At 37.0% G+C, this 17,642-nt stretch overlaps 1 protein-coding gene across 2 annotated transcripts; it reads left to right on the top strand.

The window, feature by feature from the left end:
* Positions 1–9,925: 9,925 nt before the first annotated feature.
* LOC125230547 lies at positions 9,926–16,521 on the top strand. 2 transcript variants are annotated; one of them, XM_048135739.1, is made up of 3 exons: positions 9,926–10,070; positions 10,208–10,222; positions 16,238–16,521. In XM_048135739.1, the coding sequence occupies exons 1-3, from the start codon at positions 9,983–9,985 to the stop codon at positions 16,438–16,440; spliced, it is 306 nt and encodes a 101-aa protein (XP_047991696.1). In that variant the 5' UTR covers positions 9,926–9,982; the 3' UTR covers positions 16,441–16,521. The 2 variants fall into 2 exon arrangements, with proteins under 2 accessions (XP_047991696.1, XP_047991688.1); XM_048135731.1 differs by lacking the exons at positions 9,926–10,070; positions 10,208–10,222 and adding an exon at positions 10,770–10,964.
* The last annotated feature ends 1,121 nt before the right edge of the window (positions 16,522–17,642 follow it).

Here is a 17,642-nt window from a genome sequence, read left to right as displayed (position 1 = left end):
TCTGTCGTCAGTTTGATGGTATCGAGCCCGCATGCGGACAGTGTTAACAAACATTTCTACTGGCTGTGGACGGGATAATTATTTTACCAGCTGTATTTAACACATTCGTGGACACGTATGCTATAGCATGCGCGTAGTCATGTTTTCTTTGGCCTATGACAGATGACGTCACTAGCCGTCCGTGAAATTTGTAAAATTTTCTGTACAAATTGATACACAAAACGGATCATGTATTTTTTTATCACACCTTTTCTGTAGCCATCGTTTTCTTATTACAGTTTGGCAAAAAGAGTAGAAATGGCAATTTTTTTATCATAGCAACACTGTTCTCATAAAAAAGTGTCTCAATAGTTGCCACATGCAAAACAGTTTGCGTAGACGGTGGCGCCCCTATTATTGCCTACACTTTTTTTGCCAGGCTTTACGGCTCAGCCACGACATTCTAAGGGCTACGACGGTCTAAGCGCGGCAGCGGTGAGCGGCGGCCATACATTAGAGCGAGACACAGCGATGGGACTTTTCATTCGCACGTATGCCTGCCGCTCACCGCTGTCGCGCTTAGACCAATGTCGTGGCTGGGCCGTTAAGCCATAAGCTTTTCTCTAGCCACCGTGCCTATGACTTCTGAGTGCGTAACCAAGATGCTAAGAAGCTTACGCTCCGTAGGAAACAATATGACAGGAACAATACAAGTCACACAATTCACTAGGTAAATTCCACGCCGTCAATAAAAAAAATACAATAATATATAAATCCCAAATATATTTGACAGACAATCTTCTGCACTCTAGACTCAAACGATTAGGTCAACTTTGAAATTTAAATTATAGACAGCCAACCAAATCTTGGCAAATATCAAATATTTTTTCGTACCTACAGTATAAGTTCCGTATAACCATCGCGAGACGGGTTTTAAACCCGCGACCTACAAGATTTAAAGTAGGTACGCTCCTACCGCTATGCCACCAGCCACCAGCGCTTTACTGTTTCTTAGCGCGCTGGGTGTGAAAACTCACGACATGCATCGTTATAGGATCCAAGCGTTCAAATTAAAAGTGAATTAAAATAATAGATCACGGTATAATTTGCGATACGTTGGTACGCGTAATAATAAACAATCAAGGGAGTCATCGTAGAACCACGTAGAACTAACTAGTGACAACCCTAGCGCGAAAGTGAATAATCAAGAACAAGTGCGGGTAGTTCGAGAAACTCGCGCGGCTAGAAGATGTTGATGCAATTCCTCGCCAGTCTACCCGTGACCACGAACATAATGTGATGTTCGAAACGTCGGGCCTAATATAAATTTAAGTGTTTACGCGATTAAGTCCCGTTTTGTTCTAAAATTATAAGTGCAAATCGTGTTAGTCTAAATCAATACACGTAGAACTAGATTTGGATAGAAGAAACAAGTTCAATCTATTTGTATATTAGGCATAAATTCAATATAAGAAGATCATACCATCCCATACCTTAAAATGCGACCGCCTAAGAACACACATACACTACACACACATAGATGGCGCCACAAAAAAAATGCCTTGTTGCCATCGATTATTTGTAGATTGGCGTTAAGTATCACTTTCGAGCCATAAATCTATGTCAAAAGTGACACTTAACGCCATCTACAAGTATAATCGAAAGCTACAAGACATTTCTTTTGTGGTGCCATCTGTGTGGTGTAGTGTATGCGCGTTCTTAGGCGGTCGTATTTTAATGTATGGGATGGTATGATCTTACATACATACAACATACATACAATCACGCCTGTATCCCATAAAGGGGTAGGCAGAGCACATTAAACTACTAAAGCTTCAGTGCCACTCTTGGAAAATAAGGAGTTGAAAGAAAACGAAACTGTGGCATTGCAGTGACAGGTTGCTAGCCTCTCGCCTACGCCACAATTTAACCCATATCCCACAGTCGCCTTCTACGACACCCACGGGAAGAAAGGGGGTGGTGAAATACCTAACCCGTCACCACACAGGCACCTGGTAATATGATCTTCTTATATTTAATCTATGGTATAGGGGCCGAGCGTGTCAGATTTTGTACTGAAGTTGTTAATTACTTGCCTGTGAATTTAAATATGTCTCAGGCCCTTATGTTCATAATTTTTGTTTTGTTGCAATTAAATATCACGTAACGAGGCATTCTTAATGTTTCTGTTGACTTCAACTTACAAAAATTGACGTCCGAAAGCTGCAAGCTTCGATGAAAGACGGACAACTCAGTGGATTTTACTGAGTTTTTTTTTTTTTTTTTTTTTTTATGTTATGGCAATCGTCTTAAGACATTTTTGCCAGCTTCACGTCAATATAATAAAGGAAAAGATTACGAAGAAGAAATTCAATGATTATTGGCAGACTCAGAACTGGGCTGAAAAAATAATTGTTAGATGATAGAATTTATAAAGGGTTAGTACAATTCATAATACCTACCGACTACGGATATTAGTGTGTGAGTTACCAATTAAAACAAATACTTACTTTAAAGGGTTAAAACATCATGTTATTTGTTAGATTTTGAGTTTATTAGTCTCTAAAAATATTGCTATAAATCTAAATACTCGTGGGTTAAACGACAGAAGGGAGTATACGTGTGTAGGTAACGGAATTTTTTGTTTTATCAAACCACGATATAATTGTTTATGATCTAGGCGAGGACAAGATAATAGAATGTGATTTAATGTACCCTCTTCTAGACCGCACTCACATACAGACGTGTCATGTATTCTAAGTTTTTTAAGAAATACTGCAGAACCGCAATGGCCAAGTCTCATACGGATGATTGAGGAAGTTGATGATTTTTTTAAAGTTAATTTAGAGAACCATGGCTTGTGAGGGATGTCTGGTTGTATTTTATAATAGTGGCGTGCTTTTGTTCTAGTACCCGATCTCCAACGCGATTTCCAGGAGTTATATAAATAAACTTTTGGTAAGGATAAAAGATCGTAACAATAATTTTTAAACGGGAACTTATCGCCATGCACTACTGCCTCTTTAGCTATTTGGTCCGCCCTTTCATTGCCCACTATACCAGCGTGACCTGGAATCCAAGCCAACACCACTTCCAGCTTTCTTTTGTTACAGAGTATTAATGCTTCTTTAATTAGGAAAGTGAGTGGGCTGTGTAACTTAGAGGAGAAAGGATTTGTCAATAGTGCTTCTAAGGCACTACGGGAATCAGAAAAGATAATAGAACGGCTAAGCCTTCCCAGGAGAATATATTCCAGACACTTCATTTGACACGCTAAGTAGATAGTGTAGATACGTTTGCTTGATCTATGGTATATATCGTCACTACTTTTAAAAAATCTCTTATCTCACGCTGCTTCTCAAAGTTAAAACGCAGTAAGTCTATATGCATTCCATACATACTACAATTTTCTTTTCATTGCCAGACGAAGATACAAGTTTTTTTAAAAGTAGTGACGATATGACGTCTGTGGTCATCATCCTCCTTGCGTTGTAACGGCATTTGCGGCTCATGGAAGCCTGGGGTCCACTTTGACAATTAATCCCAAGATTTGGCGTAGGCACTAGTTGTACGAAATCGACTGCCACGTTTCACGTGGTAAAATAATACATGTAATTAATAATAAACAATCAAAGGACTGATAATGATAATAGACAAAGCCGCCTCTTCATGTCAAGTTCAAGTGGTTACTGAAGGAGTCTAATGTTTTATCGTAAGTATTTATCTAAAGAGGATGGGAAAACTATGTCAACGGACTGGTCCCATACAACCATTTCAGTCGCAAAATCTTCAAATCAGTAACTAACTGTCAAATGTGACATAACGCGTGGTAACGTCGTGCAAACAATGCGACCGTATTGATACAATAACAAAATGTAGTCGTCGTGTGCACTCGTTACGGTAACAAAATGTGTACGAATTTGTGGCTGTCAATGTCACTGTCAGAATGACTTTTAACGACACTTTATTAGTCGACGTTTGCACACATAACGGTAACAACATGTGGACGAATTTGTGGCTGTCATTGTCACTGTCAGAACTTTTTCTGACAGTGACATTGACAGAATTTGTACACACATGTGTAGGTCTGATTACCGAACTGCTCCTAAACCACTGTATCCGCAAATGACAATCTGAAATACGAAGGTTTCTCAAACTGTCTTGTGAAGTTGTGGACTGGTTGCTTTGAATCATTTAAATATGAGCGAATTAAATAATAATAAACGACGACGACCATTTAAGCACTCTTCGACATTTTATAGAAATGTGGGAAAGTTAAGAAAAGTGCAGAATGATAATACAAATAGATAAGCACTTTATAGTTACCTAATGTATTAAATATATAATTTTTAATTCTTATTGATAAAAATGAAGTGTAGTGTTGCTTTACACAATAAAAGTAGGAATCAAATGAAATAGAGTATTTACTGTGATATTAAAAGAATTTCTGTTGCGCAATGATAGTTTTTTTCAGTACAGATGCTGCTTTTTTTAACGCAGTAGTGCGAGCAAATCAAGCAATGATTCATTTCTTGTCTGGTCGAAACTTTAGCTTAGATTTAGGTACTGAAAATCGTCGTACGATACACGTGCGAAAAGGACATTCACAACTCGTGTCGATTTAAAACACTCCCTTCGTTCTTGTATTAATTTATCGCTACTCGTATCGATTTTCCTCTTTTCCGCACTCGTATCTACAAGTATTTTGTTTGGGTTACAAAAAAAAACACATTATTTACTCTACTACGTTTTATTTATGTCTCTTTAACATTACAAAAAATCGGCCCCCAGTCCCTATTAAAGGTCCATGGTATAGACAGATAAAGTATAAGAAAAGAACGTAGGTAGATACCTACCTCAGAACCGTCAAGAAAATGGTTACACCTTTGGACTCTCGGCTAGATTAATATTTGACATTTTAACACGTATCAAGTTAAAAATATGGGCCAAATTGGCAAACCTGATGTTCAAAAGTTTTAAGCGGGTGTCGAGAGATGGCTGTCTAAGTATGCAATGTGACTACACATTTTGACAGTAACTCTCCTTATACCTACTCGATTCTCTTTGGCTACACTGAGCATGGTCTAACATGCTCTTGGTATTCCAATGCAGTTTATTAGACTTAAAAAAAAAGGATAAGTTTCTGGATTTTAAACCAAAGATTCAGCAACCAGTAATTTCATCTGATAAAGAATTCAGCAAAACGATATCATTTCCATTCTAAAATTCAATTAAAATTAGCATAAAAATGTTTTCCAGTAGCAAAGAAAAGCAGTAGCAGTGGAATAAAACTGGTCACTGACCTCTGTTTCAATTAACCTGAATTCGAGAGCATTGATTTTTATTACATTCACGCCTTTGAGCGCCTGCCGTAATAAAATAGCAAAGTTTGTGATTAATATGTGTTGCGGATAAATTTAATAAGCGTAGGCGCTTTAGATTTATTTTGTGTTGCATTTAATGATGTTAATGTTGTTTGATTAATCATTAGCGAGCAAGGTTCACAACAGTTTAATGGATTTATTGTGAAAGTGTACGTTAAATTCGTGATACTGTAAAATTATTTAAATTATTAAACTTAAAAACTTAATTTTTTATTAGGTGTTTCAAATTTAATAATTTCAATAATTTTAAATTACCTTACTCTATTTTTTTATTAGGAATCAAGCTACTTTTTTATTTAGTCGTATGGCAAATAACAGAAACATTCATAAGTACAAATTGAGTCCAATCAGCCATTTGATGACCAGGTCGCTAAGGGTGATCAGCAAACATTGTAACTTTTCCAGCAATTTTGGTGCAATTGGTGCAGCATTGTCACGTTAAAGGAATATAAATATATTTCCGAAGTCAGCTGGAATAGTTAATTAGGATTGAAAACAGTAATGAAATGAAATGAAATATTTATTTTTCCAAGTAGGCATATTACAATGCGCCCATGAACGTCAAATAAAGCCACGCCGGCTCCAACCCTACGCCCCAGCCTCGAGAAGATTTCAGTCCCCCCTCAGTTGGAGGGGGGTATCCACTATGGGACCGGCAAGAAACTCGGCGGGCCACTTCTTTCCAAAACATTACATCTTACAATTAACATACATTAAAAAACGAGATACAATTTAATCAGCAAAAGTATTCATCAAAAAAAAAGAAATATTAAATTAACAGACTAGGTACCCACTCTATGGAAATTCAAAATTCATTTCAATAAATTATACAAAGTACAAAGCTACTATGATTAATAAGAGATTTTAGAGATGTATAGTCTCTAAGTGTTAAAGTACATAAAAAAAAAAGAAAAAATATACATGATGAAAACAAAAAAAAAACGAACTGATACAAATAAAAGATAACTAAAATAACTTCAGAGTTGTAAAAGACTCTTGATGTCACAACTAAAGAAAAAAAAAATAGATACACTTAATCTACTTTTTTCCTTGGAGATGTATATGGTCTCCAAGGGTCAGAAGAAAATAAACAAACAAGGACCGAACAGAGTGCCTCAATGTAATCAAAATTAATGTTACAGTCTAATAGTTAAAGCCCCTATTAGCTGAAACAGACCGGTCTTCACAAACAGCACCCGTTCACGAGTATGGCGCGTATCTCAGTAAAACAAACCTTAATTGATCGTTTACCTATAATCACAATACATGAATGTTTTGAAAAGAAGTGGCCCGCCGAGTTTCCTGCCGGTCCCATAGTGGACACCCCTCCCAACTGAGGGGGGACTGAAATCTTCTCGAGGCTGAGGCGTAGGGTTAGAGCCGGGCGTAGCTTTATTTGATGTTCATATGCGCACTGTAATATGCCTACTTGAAAAATAAATATTTCATTTTCAATTCCTTTTTTTCTACCATGCTGCGCCGAAATTGCTGGAAAAGTTACGATGAGACACTAGTTTTACGAAAGCGACTGCCACCTGGGGATCGGTTTTCGAATTTCGAACGCACGATTTCGCCGTTCGAAAGTCTGTGGAAAACGACGTGGTGCCATTTTTGGAAAAGGACGGGTAGTAATTTTAAAACTAGTGGTAATAATGACCACTCGTTTTCGATTCTGTTAGTAGAATTTAATTCGCTAGTAGTGGAGATATTATTGAACGAATTTCACGAAATCGAATGGCCGATTAAAAAATCGGCCCCCTGACCTTCCAACCCGAAGGGTAACTAGGCCTTATTGGGATTAGTCCGGTTTCCACACGATGCTCTTTTTATCGGAAAAGCAACTGGCAAGTACCTAAATATCAAATCACATTTCGCACATAAGTTCCAAAAACTCATTGGTACGAGCCGAGGTTCGAATCCGCGACCTCCGAATTGAAAGCGCTCTTACCGCTGAGCCACCAGGCCCCGTAGCCGAATGGCATTTCTGCGACGCGAGACGCCACCGAAACGCCGCAGATATGAGTCTGGCTCTGTCGTGCCAATACGCAAGTGCGATAGAGATAGCTACGAAAGAGATAAATGCTTTTTTTTTTATATTATCGCTCACGATTATCACTTTCGTAGCTATCTATCTCTATCGCTCCTGGAACCAGTACCAGTAAACAGTCAAAATTCTTGTTCAATTGGAAATGTTATTCTAATTTGTTGTTGTCACCAGGTCACCTCTTAGGATAGAACAAGTCTTTTTTTGGTAGCGTGTGCATTTTTAGAGTTCCGTAATGTAATATTTTACTTTACCACTCTTCTCTTTCCGCCACACTTAACATCATTTGTACCATACATACATATAGTTATACATACAATCACGCCCGTATCCCATAATGGGGGTAGGAAGAGCGTGAAACTATTCAGCGTGCGTAGCCGAATCGACAAACGCTCATGAAACGAAACGCTCGTAGATCTCTATCGCTCTTGCGTGTTGGCGCGACCGAACTAGACTACCTTTTACGTCGTTTCGTTTCCGTTTCGCATCGTAGAAATGCCATTCGGCTACGGGGCCAGGTCTCAGTGCCACTCTTGGCAAAAAGGGGTTAAAAGAAAACGAAATTTTGACATTGCAGTGACTGATTGCCAGCCTCTCGCCTACGCCACAATTTAACACATATCCCACAGTCACCTTCTACGACACCCACGGGAAGAAAGGGGGTGGTGAAATTCTTAACCCTTAGCAGTATACTTACTATAAGTACAGACTTATTAGGTCATTGTGGCAATCTTTGGGGGAGGCCTAGGCATGTCCAGCAGTGGACGTCTTTCGGCTGATATGATGATGATGGTAGGTACCAGCAGCGGCTGGTCCATACAAGCCGATTCCCACCGGCTTGCCTAAAATTGATTACTAGTAAAGTACCTAACGTTAAGGTAGGTTTATTTTTGATTTGGTGTTGTCTAGCAGAAATATTCACCAGCCGCCACTGGTAGGTACAGACTTAATAACATTACAACAATGTCATATAAGAATCAACCTAGAAACATCTGATCTTAAATCAGTGGAAGATATCGAGTGTATTATAATAGTATCATTATTACTTGCCTTTAGTTGCTACAGAACCAGTTCTAAGAAAAACAAAATAAATAATGTTCTCGTCCTCTTCAAGGATCGAGGTAAAGTGTTTTGTTTATGTCTAATATTTACCTATGACTACAATGATACTGGTTCAGGGGTCCGTAATACAAAATTAATGATTTTCCATGGGTTTCCTGGGGGAGGGTACGTGAAGTAGGTACTCCGTTCAGTTTAGGTCTCGAGAGAGGGACACAGCTATACCAGTTATATAGCTCCGTCCCTATCTCTCAATCTAAATTGAACGGTATTAATACTTCATGGTAAAAGCCCTGATATGCAACTAATACGTCTATTTTGAATCACTGCCGCGACGACCGGTCTAGCCTTTTTTTTGTTTATCCAGGGGCAATACGTTATGGATCCCACTGGCCAGGGAAAACCAAGTGGGTATGTCCGACTCCCACGGATTAAACCCCCTGGCACAGTATAATAAAGAGTACTATCGTACAGTATGGCCACTCCCGCTCCCCGCTGAAAGTGTCGCCCACCCCGTCTCGGTTACTCACAGTTACCGCCTATCAAAAACGCGAACAGTCGATCTGTCATATTTCACTCATACAAGCATAGTACGTGTTCACCTACACGAGCTACAAAAAAAAATGTAAATATAACTTTTTTTCTCTTGTATATTCGGTAGTTGTGGCAAAAACATTTTTTTAAATACTAAAATACTTACGTAGCAAACATCCATCCGGGAACGAATATCTATAATAAAAATCTAGAATAAAAAGACGTCGCGTCGACGTCAGGCTTTGCCCATACAGTTGGCCCGACGCGACGCTCGCGAGACGCTAGATGTGGGGGGACCCTTAGACTGTGCGCTAGGAACTCGCCTCTTTCATATATTTGATCACCAGTGTCCGAAGTGTGCCCTTGGGGTGTTCCGACGCTCGCCTTGGGCGGGGTTTCGGGAACACGGTTGTAGACCACCGTTACTCCGCCAGTGGCCTAGTGCATAGTGACCCTGCCTGCTAAGTCGATGGTCATGTGTACGAATCCCGGTGAGGCATTTATTTGTGTGATGAGCATAGATATTCGTTCCCGGATGGATGTTTGCTACGTAAGTATTTTAGTATTTAAAAAAATGTTTTTGCCACAACTACCGAATATACAAGAGAAAAAAAGTTATATTTACATTTTGACATGGCGTTCTTCAAAATCAGATATTATTTAGGGTTCTCATTGGTCGGCAACGCATAAGTGGCTCCCTTGATGTTGCTTATGTCCATTAGCGGTGATGACTGCTTCCCATCAGGCAGACGACGAGCCTTCTCGTTTGCTGCCACATGATAAAAAAAATCATGTTTATTTCCAATCATTAACTAATAGAGAAACTTATTAGTGACATATAAACTCACAAAATATGTTTATTTAAGTGATGTCTTATAATTACTAAGTTGATAATTCGATTAGACAGTGTCTGCTGGTCAATCTAACTACTCGTTCGTCAAATAAATTAATATTTATTAAAATATTATTTCAAAAGAAAGACATGAAGTGTGTATTTGTCTGCTTGTTTTTGGTGGGTTTGACGGTGGCTAAGCCGGCAGGTGATGGAGATAATGACAGGGGATGCAGATATATGGTCGTAGTTACGCAATAACGTTCCAATCCATCTGAAATTGTCATTGAAATGAAAGACTTTTGTTCTTCATACAAGGTCTAAAACTTAATGACAATTTCATGTGGATTGGAACGTTATTGCGTAACTAAGTCCATATATTGGACAGATGTAAGTATTATTCATTAACTTAATAAAAATGGTGTTCACTTGGAATTTAACCTTTACAATTACTTGGATAGTAGGAGAGTACCTAATAGTTCCTTTAAACTGCCAAAGGGTATTCGATTTACTTCTTTTAACAAATTTTATTTCATTTTAAAACCACGAATTCAAAAAGGCAATGTTATATATACCTAAATCTTTTTTCATTCTACCTTTTACTTTAGAATAAAGAATTCAACCAATACAATTATAGCTTACTAGATGAAAAAAAAAGTACAAAACCAATACAAACCAAAATTCATCAATTCGACAATTTAACTTTACCTACTGTATAGTAGCCTAAAATCTAAAGTATTCGTAATTACAAATATTATCAACCACACCACTAACCAAATTAATAACCCATTTAAAGTATTTAAACCCATTACGTAATGACTTATCAAGTTATCAAGGAACCCTCAATGGCCTCAATCCCATACAAACTTGTTTTGTCAATATTGATTTTATCTCTTTGCGTTTCTTTGTTCTATAAATATACAAAATTACATCGCAACTGTTCAGTGTTCGCTTGACCGGCTTACAAGTTGAAACTAAGTTGAACATATTCATATTTTGAATAGAAAAATAAGATTTTTTTATTTTATAATGAAGGTTGTATTTGTTTGTTTGGTATTTGTGGGTTTGGCTTTGGCCAAGCCAGCGGGAGACGATGATAATTCGAGGGGATGCAGATACATTGAGGGAAGATGTGAGTAGTTTAGATTTAGTTCATTGTTTATCATCCATCTTGTATAAAAACTAACATATTTACATTCATGCTTTTGTCTTTGTATACTATAGGTAGGTAGGTACTATATTTCTGCGTGGGTGTAGATAAAAAAAAACTTTAGCGCAATATCCACAGTCTTTATCAATGGTTTTATTTTATCATAAGTGTGGTTTAGAAAACTCGGAACCAATTTTAAGTAATTTATAACAATATAATATAATGTTACCTAAGAAACAAAAACCTTCAAGTATTAACTTGCCAAATACATATATTTTCACCACACCAACTGGTAAAGATCAATTTTGCTATTCGAAAAGGGATATTTGCAGTATCCACAAGAGGGCAAAGTAATTTCATACAAATTTTAACTTGATGTCTTATTCTGGCTGGTAGAATTTACCTATAAATGATGATTTTGAATCATAAATATTGAATAAATTGATGGATTTGATTTAGTTCGATGTTTTATAGTCAGTATTTTGTTCGTATTGGTGTGGTGAACATTTTGTGTTTCACTCGGTGGCAAAGTTTGTTTAACCGCACGTGCCAATATTGATACCCGACCCGAGCAAGTGAAAGATTCCAATATTGAGCGAGCGTAGCGAGTGGTTCAAAAACAAACTTTGCCCCTTGTAAAACACATAATAGTTAGGTATGTATTAACACCACGTTTTACCTACATAGCTATCTATGGCTGTTATGATTCGAAAGATATCAATACAAAGCTGTCTATCGGTCTAGTGAAAAAGGGTATAACTCAAATTGACTCGGTGAAAAAGGGCACAAGTCCCACCTCGGACTTGTGACCTTTTTCACCGAGTCAATTTGAGTCGGTCTATAAAGCGACACAAAATGCAAATACTAAGGCTATATAGGTAACAAGACCTAACCCAACAGAACTTACCGTGGAATATCAGTAATGTAACCTTGACCGTAACATATTAAATCACATTTATCAAGGTGTACCCTTGTTTCGCCGACAAACTTTTCATCGAATATCATTTCATCGACAACAAATCATCGAAAGTTTAGTTCGAGTAAAATTGTTTCGAGTAATTTTGTTTCAACTACTATTTATTTGAAATTTTCTTAGTTATTATAAATACTATTCAACGAATATTGTTTCATCGCTGATTCGTTTCAAAGTACTTCAAATAGCAGAACTACAAAACATCGCAATTCATTTATTCGACGTATTATTACAATACTTTCTCATTTGTCGTACTACAAGTTAATAGATGTTTCTATTCTAGGAAACTTCAAATTGTCGATTTTATCGTGGCACATCACATATTTACGTCCATAATTAAACTATGACCATTGGCTTAAATCCTAGAGTAGGTTTAGGTTAGGTTATAACTGTGACCACACACAAAAACGATCAGCTTACAGAGTAGGTTTAGGTTAGGTTAGAACTGTGATCACACAGAAAAAAACGGCTTACCGAGTAGGTTTAGGCTAGGTTAGAACTGCGACCTACACTACAACCAATGGCTTTTAAATTAGGTTTAGGTTAGGTTAGAACTGTGACCACACACAAAAACGACCAGCTTACAGAGTAGGTTTAGGTTAGATTAGAACTGCGACCTACACTACAACCAATGGCTTTTAAATTAGGTTTAGGTTAGGTTAGAACTGTGACCACACACAAAAACGACCAGCTTACCGAGTAGGTTTGGGTTAGGTTAGAACTGTGACCAAACAAACAGTTTACAAATTGTATAATTTTAGAAAGAAACATAATTGAAATAATATTATGCGTATTATTTAATGTAAAACAAAATGAAATGAAAAAACACGAAATGAAATACCACGATATAAAGTATACTCGGAATAAGTTATCTACGAAATAAAAGTCTACGGTTTGATTTTACTTGTGTCGATTGTTCTAAGATATGAACTGTCGATGAAATGAAATTATTTGAAACGTTGTCTTTGAAATAATATTCGAACAAGTGTCTGTCGGCGATTCAAGGGTAAACCCATTTATCAAAGACGTATAGCTTCGAATCGATTGACCTTTCCTCGGATGCGGCAGGTTGTGTGATTATTACCAATAATATACTCTTCAATAAGACAATCAACATTAAACACGTAACATTAGAATACATATCTCATAGCGACATAATATGTGACGTTCCCAAGTAAAAGGTGCTACATTATTAGTTTATGTCATCTTTAAAACACCAAATCTTATAGTACAATAAGTTTTTCTGCAAAATTTTAATTTTTGGTAAGGTGACGGACCCAATCATGGACAGTTTAAGAAAAAAATTCGCCTGTTTTTGATATTTCACTGATAAATGTAAAAATTCTACCGCCAAGCGTGTTAAATCTTGAATGTCCTATCCTTCTTCTACATTTCAAGCGTATTGCAGAATATATACTCCTATTGGTTTCTTCATAGTTAACAAATTAAAACTAGGTGTTTTTTCTCCAATTATGGACGGCAGTTCTCCATTAATGGATCCCCCATTATGGACAGTGAAATAAGTTTAAAATTTTACTTTTAAAGCCAACTGATACGCAATTAGTCAATTTTATACACCATAAATACAATTAGTTTGGGTTATTTTAACATAGGATTGTTTCTTGTAAATTTTGGTTTTGTAAATTGTTCCTTGTCCATCATAGGAGGTAGGCAGTTTTTCGGGTCCAGTAATGGACACTCGCAAAATAACGTCATTTCTTTATATCTTTGGAGCAACAAACTATTATGTTTTATACCTTATCTCATGCTTAATGCAGTAAATAAAACGCATTCAAGATTACACCGTGCGTTATTTTTTTATTATTTTATACGTAAACTCATCTCTCTTAGCAACATTACTAAGAATTCGTCTTGATATTTTTTTCATTAAACTGGTGAATTTTATCTTGTCTCCAAATCCTTCAGAAATAACCGAATTAATTGAAACTTCAAAATGAAACAGCTCTACAACTCTAGTTTATGGTACATAGCCGTCAGGTTTTAGAAACTTATTTTAGATACTTATTTTTAAGGATTTGTGTTTTTTTGTCCATAATGGCATCACCGTCCATTATGGGGTATTTTACCTTACAAGATTTTATCGCCGACTGTACTTTTCTTTCAACAGTCGTCTACTGCTCTCCGAGACGTTTCTGAAAACCCCTTTGGGGATACGACATTTCATTACAGTTCCTATGGCCTCGGTACCTTTCTGCTCCATCATCAGATCAGCTCCATGATAACCATATTATTGCATTGTCACGTGATTGACATATGTGTGAAAATTTAAGCTCAATCGGTTAAAGATACCTCCTTCAAAATTGAGTCGCAAGTTTTCACCCGAACATACATAATAACACACCAGGGACACCTTACACAGATCAACTTAGCCCCAAACTAAGCAAAGCTTGTACTATGGGTGCTAAGCGACGATATACATACTTAAGTAGATAAATACATACTTATATACATAGAAAACATCCATGACTCAGAAACAAATATCTGTGCTCATCACACAAATAAATGCCCTTACCGGGATTCGAACCCAGGACTGCGGCTTAGCAGGCATGGTCACTACCAACTACGCCAGACCGGTCGTCAAATACATACATTGCAAGTTAAATAAAAGCTTGTAAAAAGACGGACTTAATGCTTTAAGGTATCGTCTACAAGTCAATATTATCGCATATACGGATGAAATAGTTTCTTTATACGAATTACATGTAATACGACTACGACCTAATGCTTTTTAAACGACAAAGTGGTACCTTTTGATGGAGAACGACACGTGTTTTCGGGTTTTAGTGGACAAGAGGTCATTTGGGACTCAACAAGGTCATCGAGAACGCAGATAATTAAACAAAACAAACATGGCTCAGACAAAATATCAACATACAAATGAAAATGTATTTATTAAATAATTTTATTCGTTTCGTAGTTTGTGTTAACAACATCTTTTTAACTATACTTAAACTCAACTCGTGCTTGTATTCCCAAACGGGGTAGGCAGAGAACACAGTCAGTCAGAGACAGTGTCACTCTTGACAAGTACGGGGTTGAAATAAATACGACATTTTGGTAATGCAGTGACAGGATCTCAAAATTCCCAAACTCGACAGTCGACTTCTACGACACCCACAGGAAGAATTTTTTACAACTTACTTGTTTGAGATTTTACAGTAAGATATGTACCTACAGCGAAATGTTTGTCCTTCGTATTTTTACGGAAACTCACCAACAAGTCATGCTATTTCAGTCAGTCTCAGTACAAGAAGTACTAACGTATAGTTGACCGACCTAGCATGACAAATGCGAACGTTTTCGAGAAAATACGATGAAAAAATAATACGCACCATAGAGTAGTAATAGAAACAGAGAGAGCCTCACTGAAGACCGACTGTGACCCTACAATGGCGGACGGTTTTTTAAATTTTATTTTATGGCTTGGTGGCGGAACATTCAGGCCAGCAATGGCAGACGGTTTGCCATCATGTGCAAACACGATTTAAAATCAAAATAATTATAATTCAGGTCAAAACAAAATCAATTCTTCATTTACACATAATACAATCACGCCTGTATCCCATAAAGCGGTAGGCAGAGCACATGAAACTACTGAAGCTTCAGTGCCACTTCATTCATTCATTCACTCATTCATTCTTCATTTAATTTATCAAAAATTGATAATTTTACTTGAAACTTAGAAATATCTTATTTTTAACCAATAATAATGACTCAGTGCACCGTGTGCAAACACTATTTAAAAAAAATACTGGTCACACTCGTTTTGCAGTTTGTTGGTTTATTATTATGAACATTAATTAATATTGTGATATTACGTATAATAACGTGATAACGTATTAATTTAAGCATGAAAGGTTGCTCCGTATTTTTTTCTTTCGATTGGTGTCTTTTTTATACAGTTTGACAACGCATGTAGGCATATTTTCTTAAGGGCGCCTCGATCCGACTGACAAGAGATTAGTGGATGAGGTCATAGACAGAGCTGTCAATGTGGATGATAGAGTCACCGTTTTTTTACTATTGAGCGTTACGTCCGTATAATATTAGGTCCATGATATGCAGGTCTCATGAGGTGCAGGTCATCTGTAGGTCAACATATGCACACATATGTAAGGGTATAGAGGCTACACAATATTATTTTTCCATAAATGCAAATTGGCCTACTTAAAGTCTTATACATCAAACACTAATGTCCGACCGATCTCATCCCCAAAACACCTAAATCTATTTATAATTAAACCCGTATTTTTTTGTCCAGGTGTTGAAAAGTGCCCAGTGGGCACCCACGCCTACACCACCGGCTGCAGCTACCTGACCCCAGAGGCAACCTGCGCCAACCCCAACCCCAAACAAGACACCCGCGGGAAGCTCTGTGATTTCTCAGCGTGTTACTGCGACGCGCCCACCGTGCGCGATGAGAAGACTAACCAATGCGTCAGCTTAGACAAGTGTTCTAAGTAAACGTTGATTTAATCATCCTTGGTTTACTTTTTAACTTAACAGATGGCTCATTATAAAATGAATAAATTGGGTTTGCCATAATTCAGTTTTATTTTTCACCGACATTTCTTTATGATTATCACAAAACTTCACTAAGTACTTATTAAAAAAAAAAATACATTCTGTCCTGATATTTTTGTGAAACAAAATCTGTAAGAATGCATCCCGTTTTTGATACGAAGTATATTTACACACGTTGCGTCTAAAAGAAGTTTTTCCTAAGACATATTAGGCACTCTTTAAAAATCTTAACTGATCCTGATGGAAAATTACTTACTAAAGTCACTAATTAGTACGTTAAGCATGGTCACACCTAACCCCAGAGGCGACTTGCGCCAACCCCAACCCCAAACAAGACACCCGCGGGCAGCTCTGCGATTTCTCAGCGTGTTACTGCGACGCGCCCACTGTGCGCGATGAGAAGACTAACCAATGCGTCAGCTTAGACAAGTGTTCTAAGTAAACGTTGATTTAATCATCCTTGGTTTATTTTTTTTTAACTTAACAGATGACTCATTATAAAATGAATAAATTGGTTTTGCTATAATTCTGTTTTTTTTTAAAGCGACATTTTTTTGTGATTATCACAAAACTTCACTAAGTAGGTACTTACCTATATTTAAAAAAAAACATTCTGTCGTGTTATTTTTGTGAAACATAATAAGTAAGAATGCAACACGTTTTTGATACGAAGTAAACTCTGTCAAACAAGTCTGTCAGTAAATAAGAACAAAGAAAACTATAGGTATCCTTTTCTCTAGCACCCTAAAGAAAAGTATGCATATAGTTTTCTTTGTTATATATTTAAGTTTCTCGTTAAAGTCTCTAATGAGTAAGTTAAGCATGGTCACACCTAAGACTCCGAGAGCTATCCGGTCTTGCTACTACTGAGAAAATAACTTAATTCTATAACAGTACTTTTCGTGCTTGTGGCCGAAACAGCAAGAAACCTACAGTATATGATCTCATCACTAAGTACAGCTAGTAAACAAATCGGTTTGGAACTTAACTTACAGAAAACAAAATTGATGACAAATTCCAAGGAAATCACGATTACCATAGAAGGCACAGAAATAGAATATGTAAAGAGCTTTGTATACGTAAACAAATATCATTCGACTCATCAAGTAACATGGAAGAGTTGGATCAAAGAATTAAAAAAA

The sequence above is a fragment of the Leguminivora glycinivorella genome, chromosome 1, assembly GCF_023078275.1.
Source record: "Leguminivora glycinivorella isolate SPB_JAAS2020 chromosome 1, LegGlyc_1.1, whole genome shotgun sequence".
In the NCBI taxonomy this organism is placed as follows: Eukaryota; Metazoa; Arthropoda; class Insecta; order Lepidoptera; family Tortricidae; genus Leguminivora; species Leguminivora glycinivorella.
Note: the sequence above shows the minus strand (reverse complement) of the source record. Positions and strands in the feature narration are given on the sequence as shown.

What these genes read in the sequence shown, in the direction of transcription:
- LOC125230547 (XM_048135739.1), top strand. Translation starts at nt 9,983, where the DNA reads ATGAAGTGTGTATTTGTCTGCTTGTTTTTGGTGGGTTTGACGGTGGCT.